Source organism: Somniosus microcephalus, chromosome 1 (assembly GCF_052327205.1).
Source record: "Somniosus microcephalus isolate GS21.2 chromosome 1, FLI_Smic_1.0, whole genome shotgun sequence".
NCBI lineage: Eukaryota > Metazoa > Chordata > Chondrichthyes > Squaliformes > Somniosidae > Somniosus > Somniosus microcephalus.
This window is the reverse complement of record NC_140987.1, coordinates 409,643,034-409,661,567: the sequence shown is the minus strand read 5'-3', so window position 1 is coordinate 409,661,567 and position 18,534 is coordinate 409,643,034. Positions and strand designations below refer to the sequence as shown.

The following is an 18,534-nucleotide window of genomic DNA, read 5'->3' as shown; positions in this document are numbered from 1 at the left end:
AGGTAAAATGATTGCTTTGCTTCAGCTGTAGAACTGAAATGTAGGCACATCAGGGCACGGTACTGAACTCTTTCCAATTCTCTTTTTTTTTCTCTTGCCTCTGAAAGGCATTGACTTGCACTGGAGTTTCAGTTCCACAGGTGGTCGCGCTTCCTGGTACCTCTCCCAAGTGCCCACTCTTCATGTGTGAGCCTAGACAATAAGTGTTGGCAGGCTATAGGAACATGGGGTGCATCATGGATTCTATCCTTACCTGGTGCCTACACACGCACACTTTCAAGCAAGGGATTATCAGGAGTGCGAATCTTGTCAGATCTTCACTTCCCTAAACGTGTCGCAGAGGCCAATTGTAGCATTTCAATTGTTACCCCCAGCTGAGATCAGGAAGGTATGGGGATCAAGTCTGGTTGATATGGTTCAGCTACTTACTACCATAATACCATAACCATGGAGCAGCATGCTGATTAACAAAAAAAAGAAACGCTCCATATCTTGTACATTACGGTTCACTCTCCCACTCTGGCTTCCCCCACCAGCTGAGTGAGCTGATTTCTGCCAGTCAGTAACCGGGATGCTACAATTGGCCTCTGAGCCCTGGACAAGGGAGGGGAAAAAAATCAACCAAGAATTGCCATCCCTAATCTCTGAGCAGTGGCCCCACGGGGAACGTATGCTGGTGGGCATGTCAGACGAGAATGGGATCGGCCTTGGCTCTGATCTGATCTGATATTTCTCCCTGCCCTAGCTCAGAGGCATTGAGGCCATCTGTAGAACCCCAACTGCGTCCACATCTGAGATCAGCTAACCCAGCACAGACCAGGAATTGAAATTTGGACTTTCTAGTCTTTGTAGTTTAATGCCACAATGAATAGAACCTCTACCCACTCGGCTTTCAAGGGAGCCCTGTAGTGTTACGTTTTTAATAAATGAATCACATTTCAGTACCCCTTTACAATACAGTGCAGTGACCTGGCAGCATTATTACTTTGCTAATGTGTTGTCAGCAGTAGCCACACGATAATCTCATCCCTGCCACCCATCAATGTGGAGAAGGCAAACTCCCCGGTGGCAAACAAGACCAGAATTTTTATGGGCCCCGAGAGCTGCGGTTTGAGGCAGCACAACATTTAGGCCTCCACCTCATTCCCACAGTGCAACAAAAATGGGTTTCCGCATCAGTGCCCCTCTCCTGAGCCCGAAACCACAACATAAAATAGCTTAACTGTGTTCTGACCCACTGTACCATTCAGTACTCCGACAGAAGGAAAGGCATGTTTAAATAAAATGATTCATCCCAGCTGGGCCTCACAACTTACCCCAGGATTCAGTGTTATTACAATGAAACCATTTGTCCCTCCCTTGGCACAGAATGGAGAAAACTGTGATTTGGTGCGATTTAATTTAAAACCAACAGTATTTTACCAAACGTTTTCCAGACACAAAAATCAAATCCAACACATTAATAAAAAGATGACATTGACATTTTTCCAGTACTGGTCATTGTTAACTCATTCACTATGCACAAGCGTTGGGCTGGTATTTGATACAGCCTCTACCCACACTGCACAATTCCAAGAATAGTGCCTGTATGCACTCAATGCTGCTGAAATAATGATAGCAATTGGCACCTTTTTTGGGCCTGGAACTGAAGTGTCAGCAACAGCCACATTTATATTTTACTGGCATTGTTGGTTTTATTCAGTTTGTACCACATTTGCCCCTGGGTCAGAAGAATTGTGAGTCAATTCTTCACTCCGTGATTAAAACTCATAGGCCCAGAATTTCCTCAGAGCTACTCCAGTGAAGCTACGGCAGTGGAACAGGAGCAGCTTCAAGGAAATGCCAGGCCATAATCACTCCACTGCAGTACATTATTGGAGGTACCACCCTTTCTATGAGACATTCAACTCTGGCTGCATCTGGCAGTTCAGACTAAAGATTTCATGACACTATTTGAAGAAGAACAGGGAATTCTGCCAGCACCCTTACTAACATTACTCCCTCAAACAACACCAATGTTAAACTGGTCATTCATCTGATTGGTGTTTGGGAGATCATGCGTGCTATTGTGTTTGCCTGCATAACAGTTGCTAGACTTCAAAGTCATTTTTGTTTTTTCTTTATGTGGGAACCCTTCTTATACTCTGGGCAAAATACAAAAGAAAGCTTATGTCCCGATAGGTGATTCGCTATTTCATTCCTAGCCTCCAACCTTTCTCTCTCCATCACAACCTTTCTAACCACATGCTATTTTATCAACACTACTATGGTCCCCATAACTTTTCCCTCCTAAGCTCCAACTATGCTATTAAGTTGCTCTTCCTCCTCCTTGTACCTTCCCTGCATTGAATTCAAGACTTCTCATACTCTCTTACTCATACTCATTCTTTCCAAGAACTTCAAAACCACAGAACCCTTTACCTCCTTCAGTGTTCCAGCTTTTTAAACCCAAGTGTGGCTCATCACATCACTAAGTTTTACATTCACCTCATTTCTTTTCAGCTCTTTCAATCACGCAGCACTTTGGGCCCTAGACCTTCACCAAATTTTGAAAAAAATTCCTGTTGCTGCATGTACTATCAAGGAGACAATTAAAGTGCGGAGTTGGAAAGTGTGTAAATAAATAAATAAAGAAATAAATTCCTTTTTCAATCGTCATTGTTGACGTACTCAGTATTTTATTTATCAACTAGAAAATACTGAAGCTCTGGCAAAGGTCAAGGAATATGCTTTCAAACATAGTTATCTAAACACAGCTAACATCACTGACACTTTAACTGCAGATGCAACTTAACTGTAAAATTATAAGATAAATATTGGATTTGGTACATATTAGATTTTACCCATATTTTATTATAATTCCCAACAAGAAACTGCAATGTCAATTTTAGAATGTTCCCGTGACCTTTTTAATTATTTTTCCACTTCTGCAATCTCTGAAAGTGTTAACCTTTTATGAGCAAAGTTGGAGTGCTATTCCCAAATGTAGGCTGATAACCACATGAAGGTTCCTTTGTAGAAGTCGCTCAATAAGTGTGCAGCAAGCCAAAACATTTTTTATAAGTGTACAACAAGTTGGCCACTACATCTTAGTTGTTATTGATGAGAGAAAAGTTTAACTGTGTTAGTACAAAGCTTCTATTACACAGCACGCCAGCTCTGAACTTGGAACTGCAAATAAACTTATAGTTATATCTACCTTTGTGCTTATCAAGATAAAAGATTTTACTACAGGGAAATGGAACACATTTTCCCACATAATGAAGGTTACTGCACGCACTACATGAAATGCTTTGCGATGTTTTGACAATGTGATAAGGTACTGTACGAATACAAGGTTTCTTTGCTTTTTTTTTCCATTTTTGGCACCCGGTGCCAGCATCAAATATTTTCTCTAGGTGTCGCACAGTTAGGTGTAGACTAAAGCTGCCACTGCTCTGTCCAGGGCCTGTGCCTTAGCCACAACTTCCGAGGAATGCCCCTTCTGGAACGTTTTTTCATTTCTGACATGAACCAGTCTGTGGCAGCTCTGTGAGGTTACTAAGATAATGTTTTTTTTGCTGTGGTACTATATCCACTGGGAACTGAATTGACACAGCTCCAACTTAATTCACTTAGGCTACCTACAGCAGACTAGTGGCAAAGAAGTGCCTTTCATTTCATCATTTGGGCTACATTTGAACTCAGGTCCCAGAAGATGAGAATCCATTGTTTAGCTTATTGTGATTTTTGAATCCACACCTCAGTTGCATTGATATTTTGTATCATTAAACATATTTGCCACATGACAAGCTCTTTCTGTATTAAGTACAATTACAATAACAGCATTTTCACACTGTTTAAAGAGCCATTAAGGACAGATATTTCAGTTATGTGACTGGTGTTCATAAAGTAATACTACTGCAGTATATTTTTTAAATTGTCATCAGTGTTGTCACTAGGCTTAATTAAACTGACACCCACCCCAGTGCAGTACTGAGGGAATGATGTACCATCGCGGGATTGAGGTGTAAACTGAAGCCTATATGCCTGTTTAGGTGGATGTAAAAGATCCCTTAGCACTATTTGAAGAAGAACAGGGAATTCTTTCAGTGACCTAACCAACATATCTCCTTTAACCAACACCAACAAAATAAACTGGTCATTCTTCTCAATGCTATGTGCTCTTGCTGTTGCAGAATGGTTGCTATATTTGCTCACTGACCTCCAAAAATAATTTACTTGAGACATTTTAACATAATAAGGCACTGAATAAATGCCAATATTATTAGTATTTAGCATATTGGTGCTAATGAGGTATGGGAAAGGTTATCCTTAAGCTAGTACCTTTAATGCTATGACAATACAGCTGGATGATTTGTTTCCTTCTTTTTCCGTAAATTCAGTCTTTCCAATGAAATGTTAAATCAAGGCTCCGTCTGCCTGCTCAGGTGGGAGTAAAATATTCCATGGCAGTACTTGAAGAAGAACAGAGGAATTCCTCTGGTGTCCTGACCAAAATTTATCCCTCAACCAACACCACTAAAACAGATTATATGGAAATCTATCTATTGCTACTTGTGGAACCTTATTGTGCGCAATTTGGCTGCTGTGTTTCCCACATTACAACAGTGACTACGCTTCAAAAGTACTTCATTGGCTGTGAAGCACTTTGGGGCATCCTGAAGACGTGAAAGGCATTATATAAATGCAAGTTCTAACTTTCTTTCAATTATCTGCCCTCCTTTCATGCAAGCACTAACTTATTGCTGGGTGTAATTCCATAGCCACCCAATAGGCAGTCAACGGCCATTCAATCACAGGATGTATTACCGTCAAACTTGATCCTATCATTAGACTTCCACAAACTGGATAATGATCAAGAATGAGATCTTCCATTCCCTAACCCAGGGGTGCTAAAGCCAATCCAGTGCCTCTACCACTTCTCCTACTGAGATCAGCTAACTCAGCACAGACTAGGGGTCAGGCCTAGGATCTTCCTGGTCTGCATACCACAGCTGATTTAGCTAGTTGAGTCACTGGGGAAGTCTGTGTGACACTCGTAATTCAGCATCACAAAATGTTCGCACTACCCAGGACAGACATGTAGCCACCAGTACTTCAAGCTAATATTAAATAGCTCAAGATGCTCTCAGACAAATTCCAAGTTTGAAAGGAACATCTATAAACTAACTGTACGGCTAGGCAGTTTTCCCATATTTCAAATGAGCATAGTACAAAGATTTCACACACCTACCATCATACTTTGCTGAAATCCTAGCAGCAACACTGTTCACTCTCCTAGTATTCCGGATTAGAGCACCAAATGCTATTCTACATGCTGGAGACCAGAACTCCCGGAGAGGCAGAAGGAAAGGTGTAACAGATCAAATCGTGGCTTTGGTTCCTTAGTGGGTTTAAGAATTTCCATAAACCGCCCACCTCACAATAGCAATCTAGAGCAGGATACGTACAAGAGTGCAGCAACCCTCTCAGTGTGATAACTGTACGTGTGGACACCCTCGTTCAGATCTAAACACAAGCTGGCTGTTCCCGGTTTGAATTTGCATATTTATGTAATTTAACCAGTTTTGATTAATTACAGCACTTTCTTTCCTAATTCCTTCACACCCAAATCATCCCAAAAACGCAGAGATCAATTCTATGTTCAGAAATAAATGCAAAGCTGATACTGCAGCATGAAAATAAATGGCACTAAAGTCAAACAGGCTAAAAACAAGCGATTCTGTTAACAATATTACAACCTGAATTGAGAATTTGGACTCTGTCTTCCTTTGGCCAGGCAGTGCTCAATACCACCAGAACAATACAAGGGCTTCCCTCCCCCAGCCCCCACCCCACCCCAGAAGGAGGGTATCATTAATAAAGAACAGACACCCTGTACAAACTAAAAATGTGTACTAATGGTTTCAAATTACGATTTGGTCAGCTTTGCTATTTAAACGGTTCTGCAATGCCAACTGGCTTTGTTAGATTTTAAATGAACTGCTTGACTGTACTCGATGGTCAGCTGGGCATGTACTAGAGTTTGAAATATGGGCAAGCAGTTTGAGAGACCCTCTCTGCTAATCTTTAGCATCCTGGATCGGTGGATGGCTGCTTATGCTAAGCCTAGGAGCAGACCCACCTGGTGTATCTCCAATCTGCTTACTCCGTGCACCAGGTGTCGAAAATGAAGAATAAAAAAGTCTTGCATTTACATAGTGTTTTTAATATCCTCAGGACACCACAAAGCACTTTACACCCAAGGAATTACTTTTCTTTGAAGTGCAGTCTCTATTATTTTTAGGCAAATGCAGCACCCAATTTGTGCACAGCATGATTCCACAAGCAGCAATGAGATTAATGACCAGGAAATCTGTTCTGGGTGGTGTTGGTTGAGGGATAAATGTTGGCCAGGACCAGGAGAAATCCTTTACTCTTCTCTGAATAGTGTCACGGGATCTTTTACATCTACCTGAGAGGGTAGCTTAACATCTCATCCGAAAGACGGCACCTCCAACAATGCAGTACTCCCTCAATACTGTACCAGATTATGTTCTTAAGTCCTGTAGTGGTCCTTAAACCCATCAACTACTGACTCAGAGGTAAGAGCCAAGACTGACATTCAAAGTGGGGAAGAAGTGAAACTGAAAATTGTGGAGCAGGCCCTTCAGGTAGTGAAAGAGGGGCTGCAATCTCTGGCACTGTGTGTAAATATGCAATGCAGTTTCATCCTGGCTGCAGAATGGATATTTGGCCAGGAAATCTGTAAAGTGGCCCTTGCACTAATTGGAGGTCACTGCATGATGCAGCACTCTCCACACAAGGATCCCAGTGGTGCTGGGAAGGATCCCTGAATACAGAGCCTAACTGGAGTTGCTTTCCCACACCAGATGGCAAAATTGTTTGTCGGGTGTATCCTGAAAATGAGCAAGTGGAGAATGTGCGGCAACAACGAATACAGGAAATCCCTCCGTACAGAGTGGAATGACACAGAGAATGTTTGCAAGTGTCGGGTCAAGTAGTAAGATGGAAGAGCTTGACAGGGGTTTCGGGGCCTTGCGTTGATGAGCAGCTCTGTCCAAATGGACGTAAATTTTGACAGAACCGCTCCACGCCGTGAAACTTTGTCAAAGTTAGATACAGGAGAGGTGGTTTATAAATTTGGATGGATCAGTCACACTAACAGAACCCGTCTATAAGTTACTGATGGGTCAGTCACACTAACAGAACAGTCCATAAGTCATCAATGGGTTAATCTCACTAACTGGGTAGTCTATAAGTGAGTCAGTCACACGAACAGAGGAGGTCGGTAAATTATCACTGGATTAGGCTTTTCAGCAGCTTACCAGTTATCAATCGGTAAATCACACTAACAGAGGTAGCCTATAAGTTATCAATAGGTTCATCACAGTAACAAGAGACAATAAAACATACACTTTTACCATTTGCTCTCTCTGCAACCTCTGTATTAAGAATTTTAATCTGATATTTTTCGTTGTTAAAATTGAATTTTTTAAAATGCAGTTAAAATATTAAAAACAGAATATACCCTGCATCTCAGTGACTGTTACTGTGATAGAGAATCTCTCCCTCATAGTTAGCAGTCTTCTCTGAATCTATGATTTACTGTACTTATAGTATGTTATTTATATTATAAAGAAATTTCCATGGGGAAATCTAAAAATATAAAGGGAAAATTCTTCACACTGCTTCAAACTTTAGCTTGCTTCCTGATGTAAAACTACCACCTTAAAATGTGAACTTTTAAAAAATTTACCTCTGTGGTTGGGAATTATCTTTTCAAACCAACCTTTTCTGTCTCTGATGTTTTAAACATTCGACTTCCACTTTCTGCTTTTTTCCTCTGGACTCCGTTATTCTGCTGGGGAGTCATGATGCTGACTCGATCCTTCAGTGCACATGTTTCTTGCTTCCCATGTCCAACAGGAGGAATGATTTGTGTACAGTATTTGCTCTTGCAATCTGCATAAATCCCCTGATAATGATCTAACTGGACTTGCTGTTTGATCTCTGATGAGAGTTGCACAGTTTTTCTTTCCACTGAGCTGGGACAGAGTCCTATTCTGATCCATGGGCTGTTCCTCCTCACTGACTAAATAAGGTCATCCTCATCTAGCTGTGCCTCATTCTACTGTAACCCTTTAGTGCTGACAGCACAGCAGTCTGATTTACTAGCTTATATCCTAACTTTAAAAGGGGTCACTCTGAAAAGTGGTTCTTTTCTAATTCCCAATATTCACCAGTTTAACCCTTTGTGTTTTTAATAATAACGTTAATATTAAATTAACTAACACACAATTTTGGTAAGTAATTCTGCTCACAGTCCCAGAATATATGCAACTGACAGTGTTAACTTATTGATGCTAGCTCTCTGAGAGCTCAGTGACTCCGAGGTTCAATCCCCAGTCTGTGTTGAGTTAGCTGATCTCACACGAGGTAGCAAAAGGAGTGCGAGAGGAACAATTCCACTAGGCTTCTTCCTCCTAGCCTCAACTCAGTGATGACTGCATGTATGAGGACATTGGGTGAGGTCAGGAAAAGGCTTGAGTGTTGTGCCCTACATGTTTGAATAGCCTACTAACACTCTAGGGTCAGTTTTAACCTTACCCACTCGGCGGAAACCGGGCGGGTGGGCAGTTAAAATCGCTCAGGTGGCTTACCCGCTGATGCCCGCTGTCTGAAATTTTAACCTGCTCCTCTGAGCGGGCAGCACGGACACCTGCCAAAAGTCAGCAGGGTCTTCTTTAAATATGCAGATCGGGGTCGGATGACATTATTTGAATTGGTGGCCTGAGTGGGGAAACAGCCAAGTGAAGGCAGTGGGAAGAGGAAAAGGGAGACGGAAGAAGGCCAAACAGGTACATTTCTTTTATTTTACTTGTGGCCAGGAGGAGCAGGGGTGCTCCTCTGGGCCCCACAAGGAAGCTTTCGGCCTCCTCTGCCCCCCTTCCCTCCCATGACACCCTCCTGAAACCTCTTCCCCAAGATTTACCTTGTGATCAGAGACCATTCCTTCGGTGCCAGCTGACGTCCTCCTGCTGCCCGAAAGTCCACTCCTGCCCGCCGGCCAGCTGCCGCTTCTCATTCATTTTGGGTGGGCAGCTGACCAGCAGCACGCAGACGAGGCCCATGGGTTAAGATCGCCCAGTCCTCAGGTTCCTCAGGTCCGGGGAGGGGGGAGCGGGGCGATTGGCCTTTGCTTTGCCCCTCGCCCGGCCGATTTACGCTCCCGGTTAAAATCGGGTCTTCACTCTTCAGGCTGGCGTATGAAGAGAGGGTACTTTAGCAAGGCAGCAGAGGCTGGCTGGCCCTCATTGGACCATATCCCTGTATGAGTCAGCCTATTCAGGAAATGGGGGGAGAAAACACTGGGGAGGGGGGAAGAAAAGTAAGTGCTTTTTAAAAAAAAAGCTTTTGATGCTCAAAACCTAAATCATAATCACTCGTCAAAGTAAACAGCCATTTCAAACGCTCTACAGGGTCTAAATAAGACAGATGGCGATGATTTTTATACTAAAGAGTAAGATGAATATCTGAGCATTCCGCATTTCTTGTGGAAGTCACATTATACGTGTTAGTGGATAACTGCAATTTATATGCATTTTAAATATGTGATCGTGGGAATATCCATCTTCCTAAAGCATTTCAAGTATCCCCTACTATGCAGTTTATAAAAAGAAACGGTCACACACACATAGGAAATTCAAGAATGTAAAGGCTGAACTTTGAGCCTCCCTGTGAACAGGAAAGCTGAACTGGATGACTGGCGTGTTTGGATTGGGCTCTGACTTTTATACTGTAGTGTTTAATTACATGTTTCTCGGGCAGTGTGGAAAGCAGTGTCGAATTTCACTTTGAGCTGTTTTGGTTCATTCACATTTCTTTGTAAAGCTCCTATACTCAATCGTTGCATCTACTTCAAGTATCAATTTGGGGCAAGTTTTACAACATTTTGAATACTCTGAGCCCTTTGCAGCGTTGGAAAGAATGATTCTCTGTAAATTTCTAATGGTAAATACTGTATTACAAATATAGTGCGTGATATTGATTCATCGAACCTTCATAACTTTACAGAATTTTTCATTCTTTTTTAGTTAAGAAACCAAGGTAAATAGCAAAGGCCCATAGTGCAGGGTACTACCATGGTTGGACAGAATAAGACAAGGTAATGATTAGGTGATGCCAAGCTTGAGTTTCAAAAGCTTGTAGATTGTAGGAAGATTGTGATGGAATACTCTCCACTTGCCTGGATGAGTGCAGCTCCAATAACACTCAAGAACCTTGACACCATCCAGGACAAAGCAACCCGCTTGATTGGCACCCCATCCACCACCTTAAGCATTCACTCCCTCCACCACCGGCGTACCGTGGCTGCAGTGTGTACCATCTACAAGATGCACTGCAGCAACTCGCCAAGGCTTCTTCGACAGCACCTCCCAAACCTGCAACCTCTACCAACTAGAAGGACAAGGGCAGCAGACGCATGGGAACACTACCACCTCCAAGTTGCCCTCCAAGTCACACACCATCCTTACTTAGAAGTATATCGCCGATCCTTCATCGTCGCTGGGTCAAAATCATGGAACTCCCTCCCTAACAGCACTGTGGGAGTATCATCACCACACGGACTGCAGCGGTTCAAGAAGGCGGCTCACCACCACCTTCTCAAGGGCAACTAGGGATGGGCAATAAATGCTGGCATTGCCAGCAACGCCCTGATCCCATTAACAAATAAAAAAAAAGGGAAGACTGAGAGAAGTATGGGATTATTGTCCCAGTACATTTAATCATTTATTCTCTTAGCACTCATTGTCAGCATCAGAACTAAATAGGGTCAGAGTACTAAACTCGACCAAGCAATTAGACATCATAATGTGGAATGTGTTTGTCATTTTTGTTGTCTTGTAACAGGTTATGTTAATGTTCTGCTTTGTTTCTTTTTATTCATTCACGGGATGTGGGCGTCGCTGGTAAGGCCAGCAGTTATTGCCCATCCTTAATTGCCCTTGAGAAGTTGATGGTGAGCCACCTTCTTGGACTACTGCAGTCCGTGTGGTGAGGGTACTCCCACAGTGCTGTTAAGTAGGAAGTTCCAGGATTTTGACCCAGCAACAATGAAGGAACAGCAAAATATTTCCAAGTCAGAATGGTGTGTGACATGGAGTGGAACTTAGAGATGGTGGTGTCCCCATGCACCTGCTGCCCTTGTCCTTCTAGGTGCTATAGGCCATGGGTTTGGGAGGTGCTGTTGAAGATCCCTTGGCGAGTTGCTGCAGTGCATCTTATAGATGGTACACACTGCAGATACGGTACGCCGATGGGAGGGAATGTTTAAGGTGGTGGATGAGGTGCCAATCAGGCAGGCTGATTTGTCCTGGATGGTGTCGAGCTTCCTGAGTGTTGTTGGAGCTGCACTCATCCAGGCAAGTGGAGAGTATTCCATCACACTCCTGACTTGTGCCTTGTAGATGGTGGAAAGGCTTTGGGGAGTCAGGAGGTGAGTCACTCGCTGCAGAATACCTAGGCCCCGATTTTCGGCTTGTGTGGGAAATGGTCAGGTTTCCCCGAATGTGGGGTTTCTGACACATATAAAAAAGTGTCAGCCAGCTCCATGCAATTTTCCCTCAAGTGGCCAATTAATTCCCAGCATGTGGGAAGCCTTGCTAATTGTCCAATTCGAGTCAGAAATCCCCACAGTATGATGTCATCATTTGTGGTGCTTTCAAAGTGTCCAGCAAGCTTCTCCACCTCTGCAGGCTTCTCAACCACTCTTGCACAATGGCAGAGGCCGAGCTGCGGCCAAATTCAACGAGACGTCATTGTAGACCTTGGTGGATGGGGTAAGGGCCCACAGGGAGGTCCTCTACCCTCGCTCAGGGAGGAAGAGGCCTCCCAAAGAGTCCACAGCTGCCTGGATGGAGGTGGCAGCAGAGGTAAACTCTCTGGGGGTCACCCGTCACACCTGGCTGCAGTGCAGGAAGCGCTTCCATGACCTTCACCGCACAGGGAAAGCAAGTATGAAGTTTCCATCACCCTCAACCTCATCCCCATTGCCTTTCCCCAACAGCACTCAGCTTCAGCAATCTCTTCTTCCACATCCCACTTCACAGTCACATCCATGCACCCTTACCCATTCCGTCTCTCTCTATGCTCACATTCACAGAACTATTCCACCATCCAGTCTTGTAAATAGTTTTAATGCCATCATCTCCTGTACATAAAAAATCTGGTGGCAGCTGCTGCAGTTATGGCGTCTGTCATTTGGTGAATGGGGATGTCACATAGAGGCCTTAAGATAACTTGCAGATGACTGCAAGCTGGCCAAAGTTGTTGGAAAGTGCAGGCATGGGCCACTGTCCATGGTCAGTTCAGGAGCAGTGAGGCTGCAGTGTTTGATGTACCAGACTACGCAAATCTGCCCAGGATGAGTGCGTTCCTTGCATTCCGCCCAGCAATGTTCTCGCGCACTGGTGCCGCTGGTTGGCGGGCCTCTGCAGGATGCTCGTTTCTGACCTCCTCCTCCTCCTCAGCATCACCCTCAGCATCATCCTCATCCAAGGCAGCTCTGTGAGGAGCCTCTTGATCCTGCGGAATCGGCAAGCCACGGCGCTGTGCCATGTTGTGAAGCACACAGCATACTACGACGATTTTGGAGACCCTGGCTGATGAGTACTGTAGGGCTCCACCTGATCTATTGAGGCATCTGAAGCGCATCTTCAGCAATCCGATGGTTTGCTCGATAATGCATCTGGTGGTAATGTGGCTGGAGTTGTAGCACTCCTCAGCTTCACTGGCTGGTCTCCTCAACGGCGTCATTAGCCAAGAGCGCAGGGCATATCCCTTGTCTCCAAGTAGCCATCCTTGAAGTTCGTTTGGCGGACTGAATAGCGGAGGCACAGTAGACTGGCGCAGTATGAAGGAGTCATGGCAGCTGCCAGGGAATCTGGCACAAACATGCAAAATCACCTTCTTGTGGTCACACACCAGCTGAACGTTAAGGGAGTGGAAGCCCTTGCGGTTGACAAAAACTCCTGGATTGCAGTGGGGTGCCCTAAGGGCCACACGTGTGCAGTCAATGACGCCCTGCACCCTTGCAAAGTCTGCCAGCTGAGCAAATCCACGCGCTCGCACCCTCACACTTGCGCGATCCCTGGTGAAATGGATGTGATTGTGCGTGAGGGCAAAGAGGGCATTGGTGACCTGCATGATGCAAGTGTGTGCGGCCGCCTGGGAGATGCCGCTGATGTCTGCTGCTGATCCCTGGAAGGAGCCTGAGGCATAAAAGTTGAGTGCGGTGGTGACTTTGATGGCCACTGGCAAGTAGTGTGGACCTGGTGCTCTGGGCTCCAGGTCTTGCTGCAGCATTGCGCAGATGTCAGTCACAACCTCTCGCGAAAGTCGGAGCCGCCTCTGGCACTGCTGCTCAGTCATGTTGAGGTAGCTGACCCTGTGTCTGTACACCCTGTTTGGGTGGTATCTCCTGCGCCGACGGCCTTCCATGCGCTGACCCCTTCTGGCCTGTGCTGCCTCAGGTGGGTGAGCCGCAGCCTGTCGCTCCTGCTGGTGCTGCTGTTGCTGCTGGTGATGCTGTTGCTGGAGTTGCTCCAGCCTCCTCTGCTGTTGGAGATCTTCTAATGCCAGGAAGGGAAGGTACCAAAGGCCTCCCATGCTTCTGGCAGATGCCTCCGTTGAGGAGGCGCTGAGTTAGGGTGGTGAGAGGGGCTTCCCAGGAGCTCACACTGGAGAAGTGTGTGAGGCTCCGACTTTCTACAGCTGTTCCTAAGCCTTCAAAAGGTTCCCCCAAGCTTTCATCAACAAGGTCCTGCAGCCTGCAAATGCTGCCTGTTTAAATCTCTTCAGCCTTCATTGACCTGCAGCTGCAAGCAAGCAAGCCAACTCTTTTCACGCCAGGTCTCATCAGCGGGGTTCCCCGCAGGCGGGTTTCACGTGGGGAAAGCCCCAAATTCGCAACGGCCCCAGAAAATCTACTTCAACAAGGTAATAATTGGTCATTAGTGTTCCGACAACCAGTCCCGCCAGCGGCGGGCGGGACTGAAGTGGGTTGGAGAGAAACGGTGGTCCAAAAGTCGGACGGGGCGGGGAATCAGGCGGGGGGGGGGGGGGGGTCGCGACCTGATTTTTCAGCGATTTTCGGCCCCCGGCCGCATGAAAAGCCGCCCGACGGCTGCCAGAAAATCGACCCCCTAGTCTTTGACCTGCTCTTGTAGCCACAGTATTTATGTGGCTAGTCCAGTTAAGTTTCTGGTCAATGGTGACTCCCATAATGTTGATGGTGGGGGATTTGGCGCTGGTAATGCCATTGGCTGTCATGGAGAGGTGGTTAGGCTTTCTCTTGTTGGAGATGGTTGTTGCCTGATACTTATGTGGCGCGAATGTTACTTTCCACTTATCAGCCCAAGCCTGAATGTCATCCAGGTCTTGCTGCTCTTGTTGGCATTTTTAAACACCGTTTTTTTAAACAAATCTTGTACCAGTTGTTTGATTGCTGCGCTTTTAATATACAGTATGTTCATCTTTTCTAATGTACATCAAATGCTCTCATCAAGAAATTTCTATGATAAAAGATTGTGAAGCAGAATTACATCAATTACTTATTACAGATTGAGCGTCCCAAATCCGGCAACATCGGGGCTGAGGCCGAGTCGGTTTCCGAGTTTTTCCGGACTCAGAACGTGTTTCTGATGTCCGAAGTCCGGAAACGCACGAGCTCAGGTTGCGATATTTCCATACTTCGGACATCAGAAACACGTGCCGAGTCCGGAAATGCCTGGGCCCAGGTTCCGGTTTTTGGTAAGCCTCCCTCAGGGTGTCCTGGAGTCCGGATTCCAGAATGTTCCATATTCCGGAACTCCAGATTTGGGACGCTCAACCTGCACTATTAAAAGAAATGTAGATATTTTAAGTTGGTCCTATTTATTTTCCTTTATACAGTTTTTCCAGTTTTCTCCCTGAGTTTAGCTTCGGTGTAAAGGGGAAAACCACTTCACACCAACAGTAAACTTGAAGTATAAATCTGGTGCCAAGGCCCGAACTGACCCAGAAACAAAATGGAGTGAGATTGCTTTACACTGATGCTACAGTGTGAATGCACCCTTACAGTCATGTTACCAACTATAGCACCGCTAGTGTGACCGTGCATGGGGTCAGCTAACTCAGCACACACCGGGGATTAAATCTGCAGCATTCTGGTATTGGATTACTTAATATTGCACTGGGTGAAGACTTTACCTGGGGTTGCTTTGGTGATTTGTTTCAATTAAATGTAAACATTTTAAACTGGTTATTTTGCATGAAAAAGCTATATATTCCTGTAAGGGTTAGTACTTAAAACTGACGCCTTCTTTCCTTTGTTGCTTTATCTGTCTACACTTCTATACTAGGACCGAGATTACAACCTGAACTATGTTACACACAGCAGAGGAATGCAGATAGCGAAGATATGATTCCTGGTCAAGATGAATATCAGCAGCAGGAGCCCTCACCAAGAGCCCTCATCATCCATCCTCTGTGATCTGTATAACATAATCATCTTAATCAGTTTTGAGCAGGGGTGTTAGAAACATGTTTGTTGACGCTCATATGTTTAGGTCAATTATCTGGTACTAATTTGATGCTACTGTTACTAATTGACAATGGTGTAAGTGGCTTCCATTTTGAAATCCTTAACCTTTTCAAGCCTATTTTCTCACAAAGCAATGTTAACATTCTTCTATTTGATGTGCACTCCTTTACAGTCATAGAAGTGATGACGAGCAAGTAAGTGTAACATTAATTGAGTTTTGCCTGTTAAAAGTAGGGTTATCCCATATTATTTCCTACTTTTTCATTCTACATTAAGATACTGTAGGTTGTTCATGTGTAACTGCAGAGGAGATTGAGTAAAACTGGGCAGAATACAATAAAAGTTTGATGTCTTGAAAGTTTATGCTTCCCTCACCTTAGTTCTGAATAAAGTTTCACAAAGCTGTCTAAAACGCTGTGTGTGACTGTAGACCTAGGCCAAGAAATTGAGTTGACGCCGCGCCAGGGCTTTAGCGCCGGAAATTTAGCGCCGGCGCTAATTCCCTTGCGCGCGCCAAAAATTCAGTAGCGCCGCGCCCAGACGGCTGCCGGCACTACTGGCGGGCGTGAGTGCCTCCCAATGGGCGCTGAGTGCCGCATTGCGGCGCTAATCCGGCGCTGCGGCACCCGATGCGGTGCGGCAGGCTGGGGAAGTGCAGGCCTCCTCCTCCCGTTAAGGAGGCGCTGCCTTCACCCGATCGCTGGCCGTTTGATTTTTTCAAAAATGAGCCCGGCACCTCGGACAAGTGCCGGGCTTGCAGGCCAGACGCATCTGTTCCGCGGGGGGGGGGGGTGGAGGAGTCCGGGGAGGGAGGTGCGGGCAGGCGGCCGGCGGGAAAGCGGCCGGCCGCCGCGCGACCTTAATGCGCCGGCGCTAACTTGTGTAAGACTCGGTTGCCAGAGTCTTAGTTGCAGCTGCCACGGGCGAGGCGGCCGCAACTGAATTTCGGCGTTCGGGCGCGTTGCCACGGCAACCGGGACGCTGCGCACACCAATGATGTCATCGGTGCCGGCGCAGCGCAACCGGCTAACGCCGATGGCAGCGCCGAAGTGAATTTCAGAAACGGCTATCATTGCGGCGCTAGGCCCTCTAGCGCCGCAAAATGGGCGCTAACCCTACTGAATTTTCAGCCCCTGGTTTAAACCATTTACGTAATAAGTTGGCTGACCACCTTATATTCCAGGAATGACAACTCCAGCAGGTACCAAGGTGCAGAATATTTCCCAGATGACTATCTGACTGTTGATTATATCAGTATCATTACAGGAGCAAGCTATGACTGACCAAAACAATTTTATACCAATTAAGTCCATGCATTTTCCTTCAGGTAATGCTGTGCATAGCCTGTGCCATAATTTAAGCGGTAAGTCAGTACAATTCATAATGATACTGGAAGACACCTGTTTGTGTCAGAATTTAACAGCAAGGGCGATGTCAGGAATTTATACTATTTAAGTTCTGAAGATGAGAAACAGTTAGAAGTTGCAATTTAAGCACATTTGTTCCTCCTCCAATTTTCTCTCCTGAGGGTGTTGACCCTTTGCTGTGGTACAATTCTACCTCACTCAAGCATGCCTAGATAGTGAGCGTTGGTAGCAATTCAGCTATGAGGGAATATTACAGCCTGTCTTCACCCAGCATGTGTATATATAAACTTTCCAATAGAGTTTATTTGCTGCAGCAGAACTTTAGAATCGACTGCCGTCAATAGAACGGAGTATAAGATCTACCAGCGAATAGGTTACACCGTGAGGCAGGGTCACGCTGTTTATCAGTCCATTTTGTCTTCTTAAGGATTAGAACAGAATCACCATATTTGGAATAGTAACTGATACATAGGGGGAAAAATTGGGTGAGGAGCGCCACCTGTTAGCGCCTAAAGAGGCAGTCAGTGGCTGTAGCGCCACTGGCTGTGCCTCCCGCGATATTCAGCAGGGGCGCTAATGGTGGCGTTAGCCATTTGCGCTGCGCCGCCACCGATGACGTCATCGGTGTGCAAAGCGCCCCATTCGTGCCCCGTTCGCGATATTTGGTAGCGAACGGCGCAGTTGCGCCGTTCGCTACCCGCGCCCGGTTCACGGGGCCTTACTGTGCCGGCAGTGGCGCAAGTTAAGGTGGAGGTGCGGGGCGGCCGCCTTTTTCAGCGGCCGCCTGCCAGCACCTCCGTCCCCAGCCTCCTGACTGCCCCCCCCCCCCCCGCGGCATTGCCGGCTGTTTCCCGAGAGCCCGGCACTTCTCCTTGGTGCCGGGCTCGTTTGCCGGCACTCGCGAGCGGGGATCGCGCTGTTGCAGGCACCTCCCCCTTAACAGTGGGAGGAAGGCCTGCAGTACCGCAGCGTGCCATGCCGCAGCGTGTGGCGCTGCGGCACGTTGCGCTGCGATATTCAGTTTCAGCGCCCTAAGAGGGATGCGGAGCGCCTCGAGCCTTGCCCCATGTCCCTCGAGGGGCAATGAAACTGAATATCTGACGATCGCTGAAGCCTCGAACGCTGCGCTAAATCCTGCGCTCAGGCGACTTTTGCACCACTTTGGCGCCCCAACCCAATTTCTAGGACTATATATGCTCTTAATTTATGCCACAAACTATACACAGCATTATCTAAAGTAAGATGTGTGGGCTTAATCAGTATCAAATTGTTTTGGTCAAATAATATTCCAGACAATTTACCCAAGTTTCTGTTAAAAAAAAAAGGCTCATATGCCAGATTGAAATTATTATCAGGTTTTTGAGGATTTACTCTATATTTAAAAAGTAAAGAAGTTATTTTTCATTGACACAGCTGTGCAATTTTCAGGAACCTTGAAGTTGACTCTCATTATGCAGAGATCCTGAAAATCGTAGTTTTTCCTTCCATAATTTGAAGGTTGCAATGTTACTTCCTGCCACAAAAATCCATTGTTTACTGCAGGACAATGAGGGGAAACGGCTGTTTTCACATGACCCT

The 18,534-nt window shown here is 45.8% G+C and overlaps 1 protein-coding gene and 1 long non-coding RNA gene across 3 annotated transcripts in view; one reads left to right on the top strand and one right to left on the bottom strand.

Annotated features, from left to right (window-relative positions):
• arhgap20b (Rho GTPase activating protein 20b) overlaps positions 1 to 8,089 on the bottom strand; it is a 182,694-nt gene extending 174,605 nt beyond the window's left edge. Inside the window, exon 1 of one of the 2 annotated variants that reach the window (XM_085998845.1) lies at positions 7,796 to 8,089. In XM_085998845.1, coding sequence (XP_085854971.1) covers positions 7,796 to 7,879 — 84 coding nt within the window. In that variant the 5' untranslated portion in view covers positions 7,880 to 8,089. Of the gene's footprint in view, positions 1 to 7,762 lie in introns of both variants that reach the window. The other variant, XM_085998856.1, reaches the window with a different exon arrangement.
• A 319-nt stretch (positions 8,090 to 8,408) lies between these two features.
• LOC147125186 (uncharacterized) lies at positions 8,409 to 15,947 on the top strand. Its single transcript, XR_015081457.1, has 2 exons — positions 8,409 to 8,536; positions 15,408 to 15,947. It is a non-coding gene; the product is annotated as an uncharacterized LOC147125186 (long non-coding RNA).
• Positions 15,948 to 18,534: the final 2,587 nt, after the last annotated feature.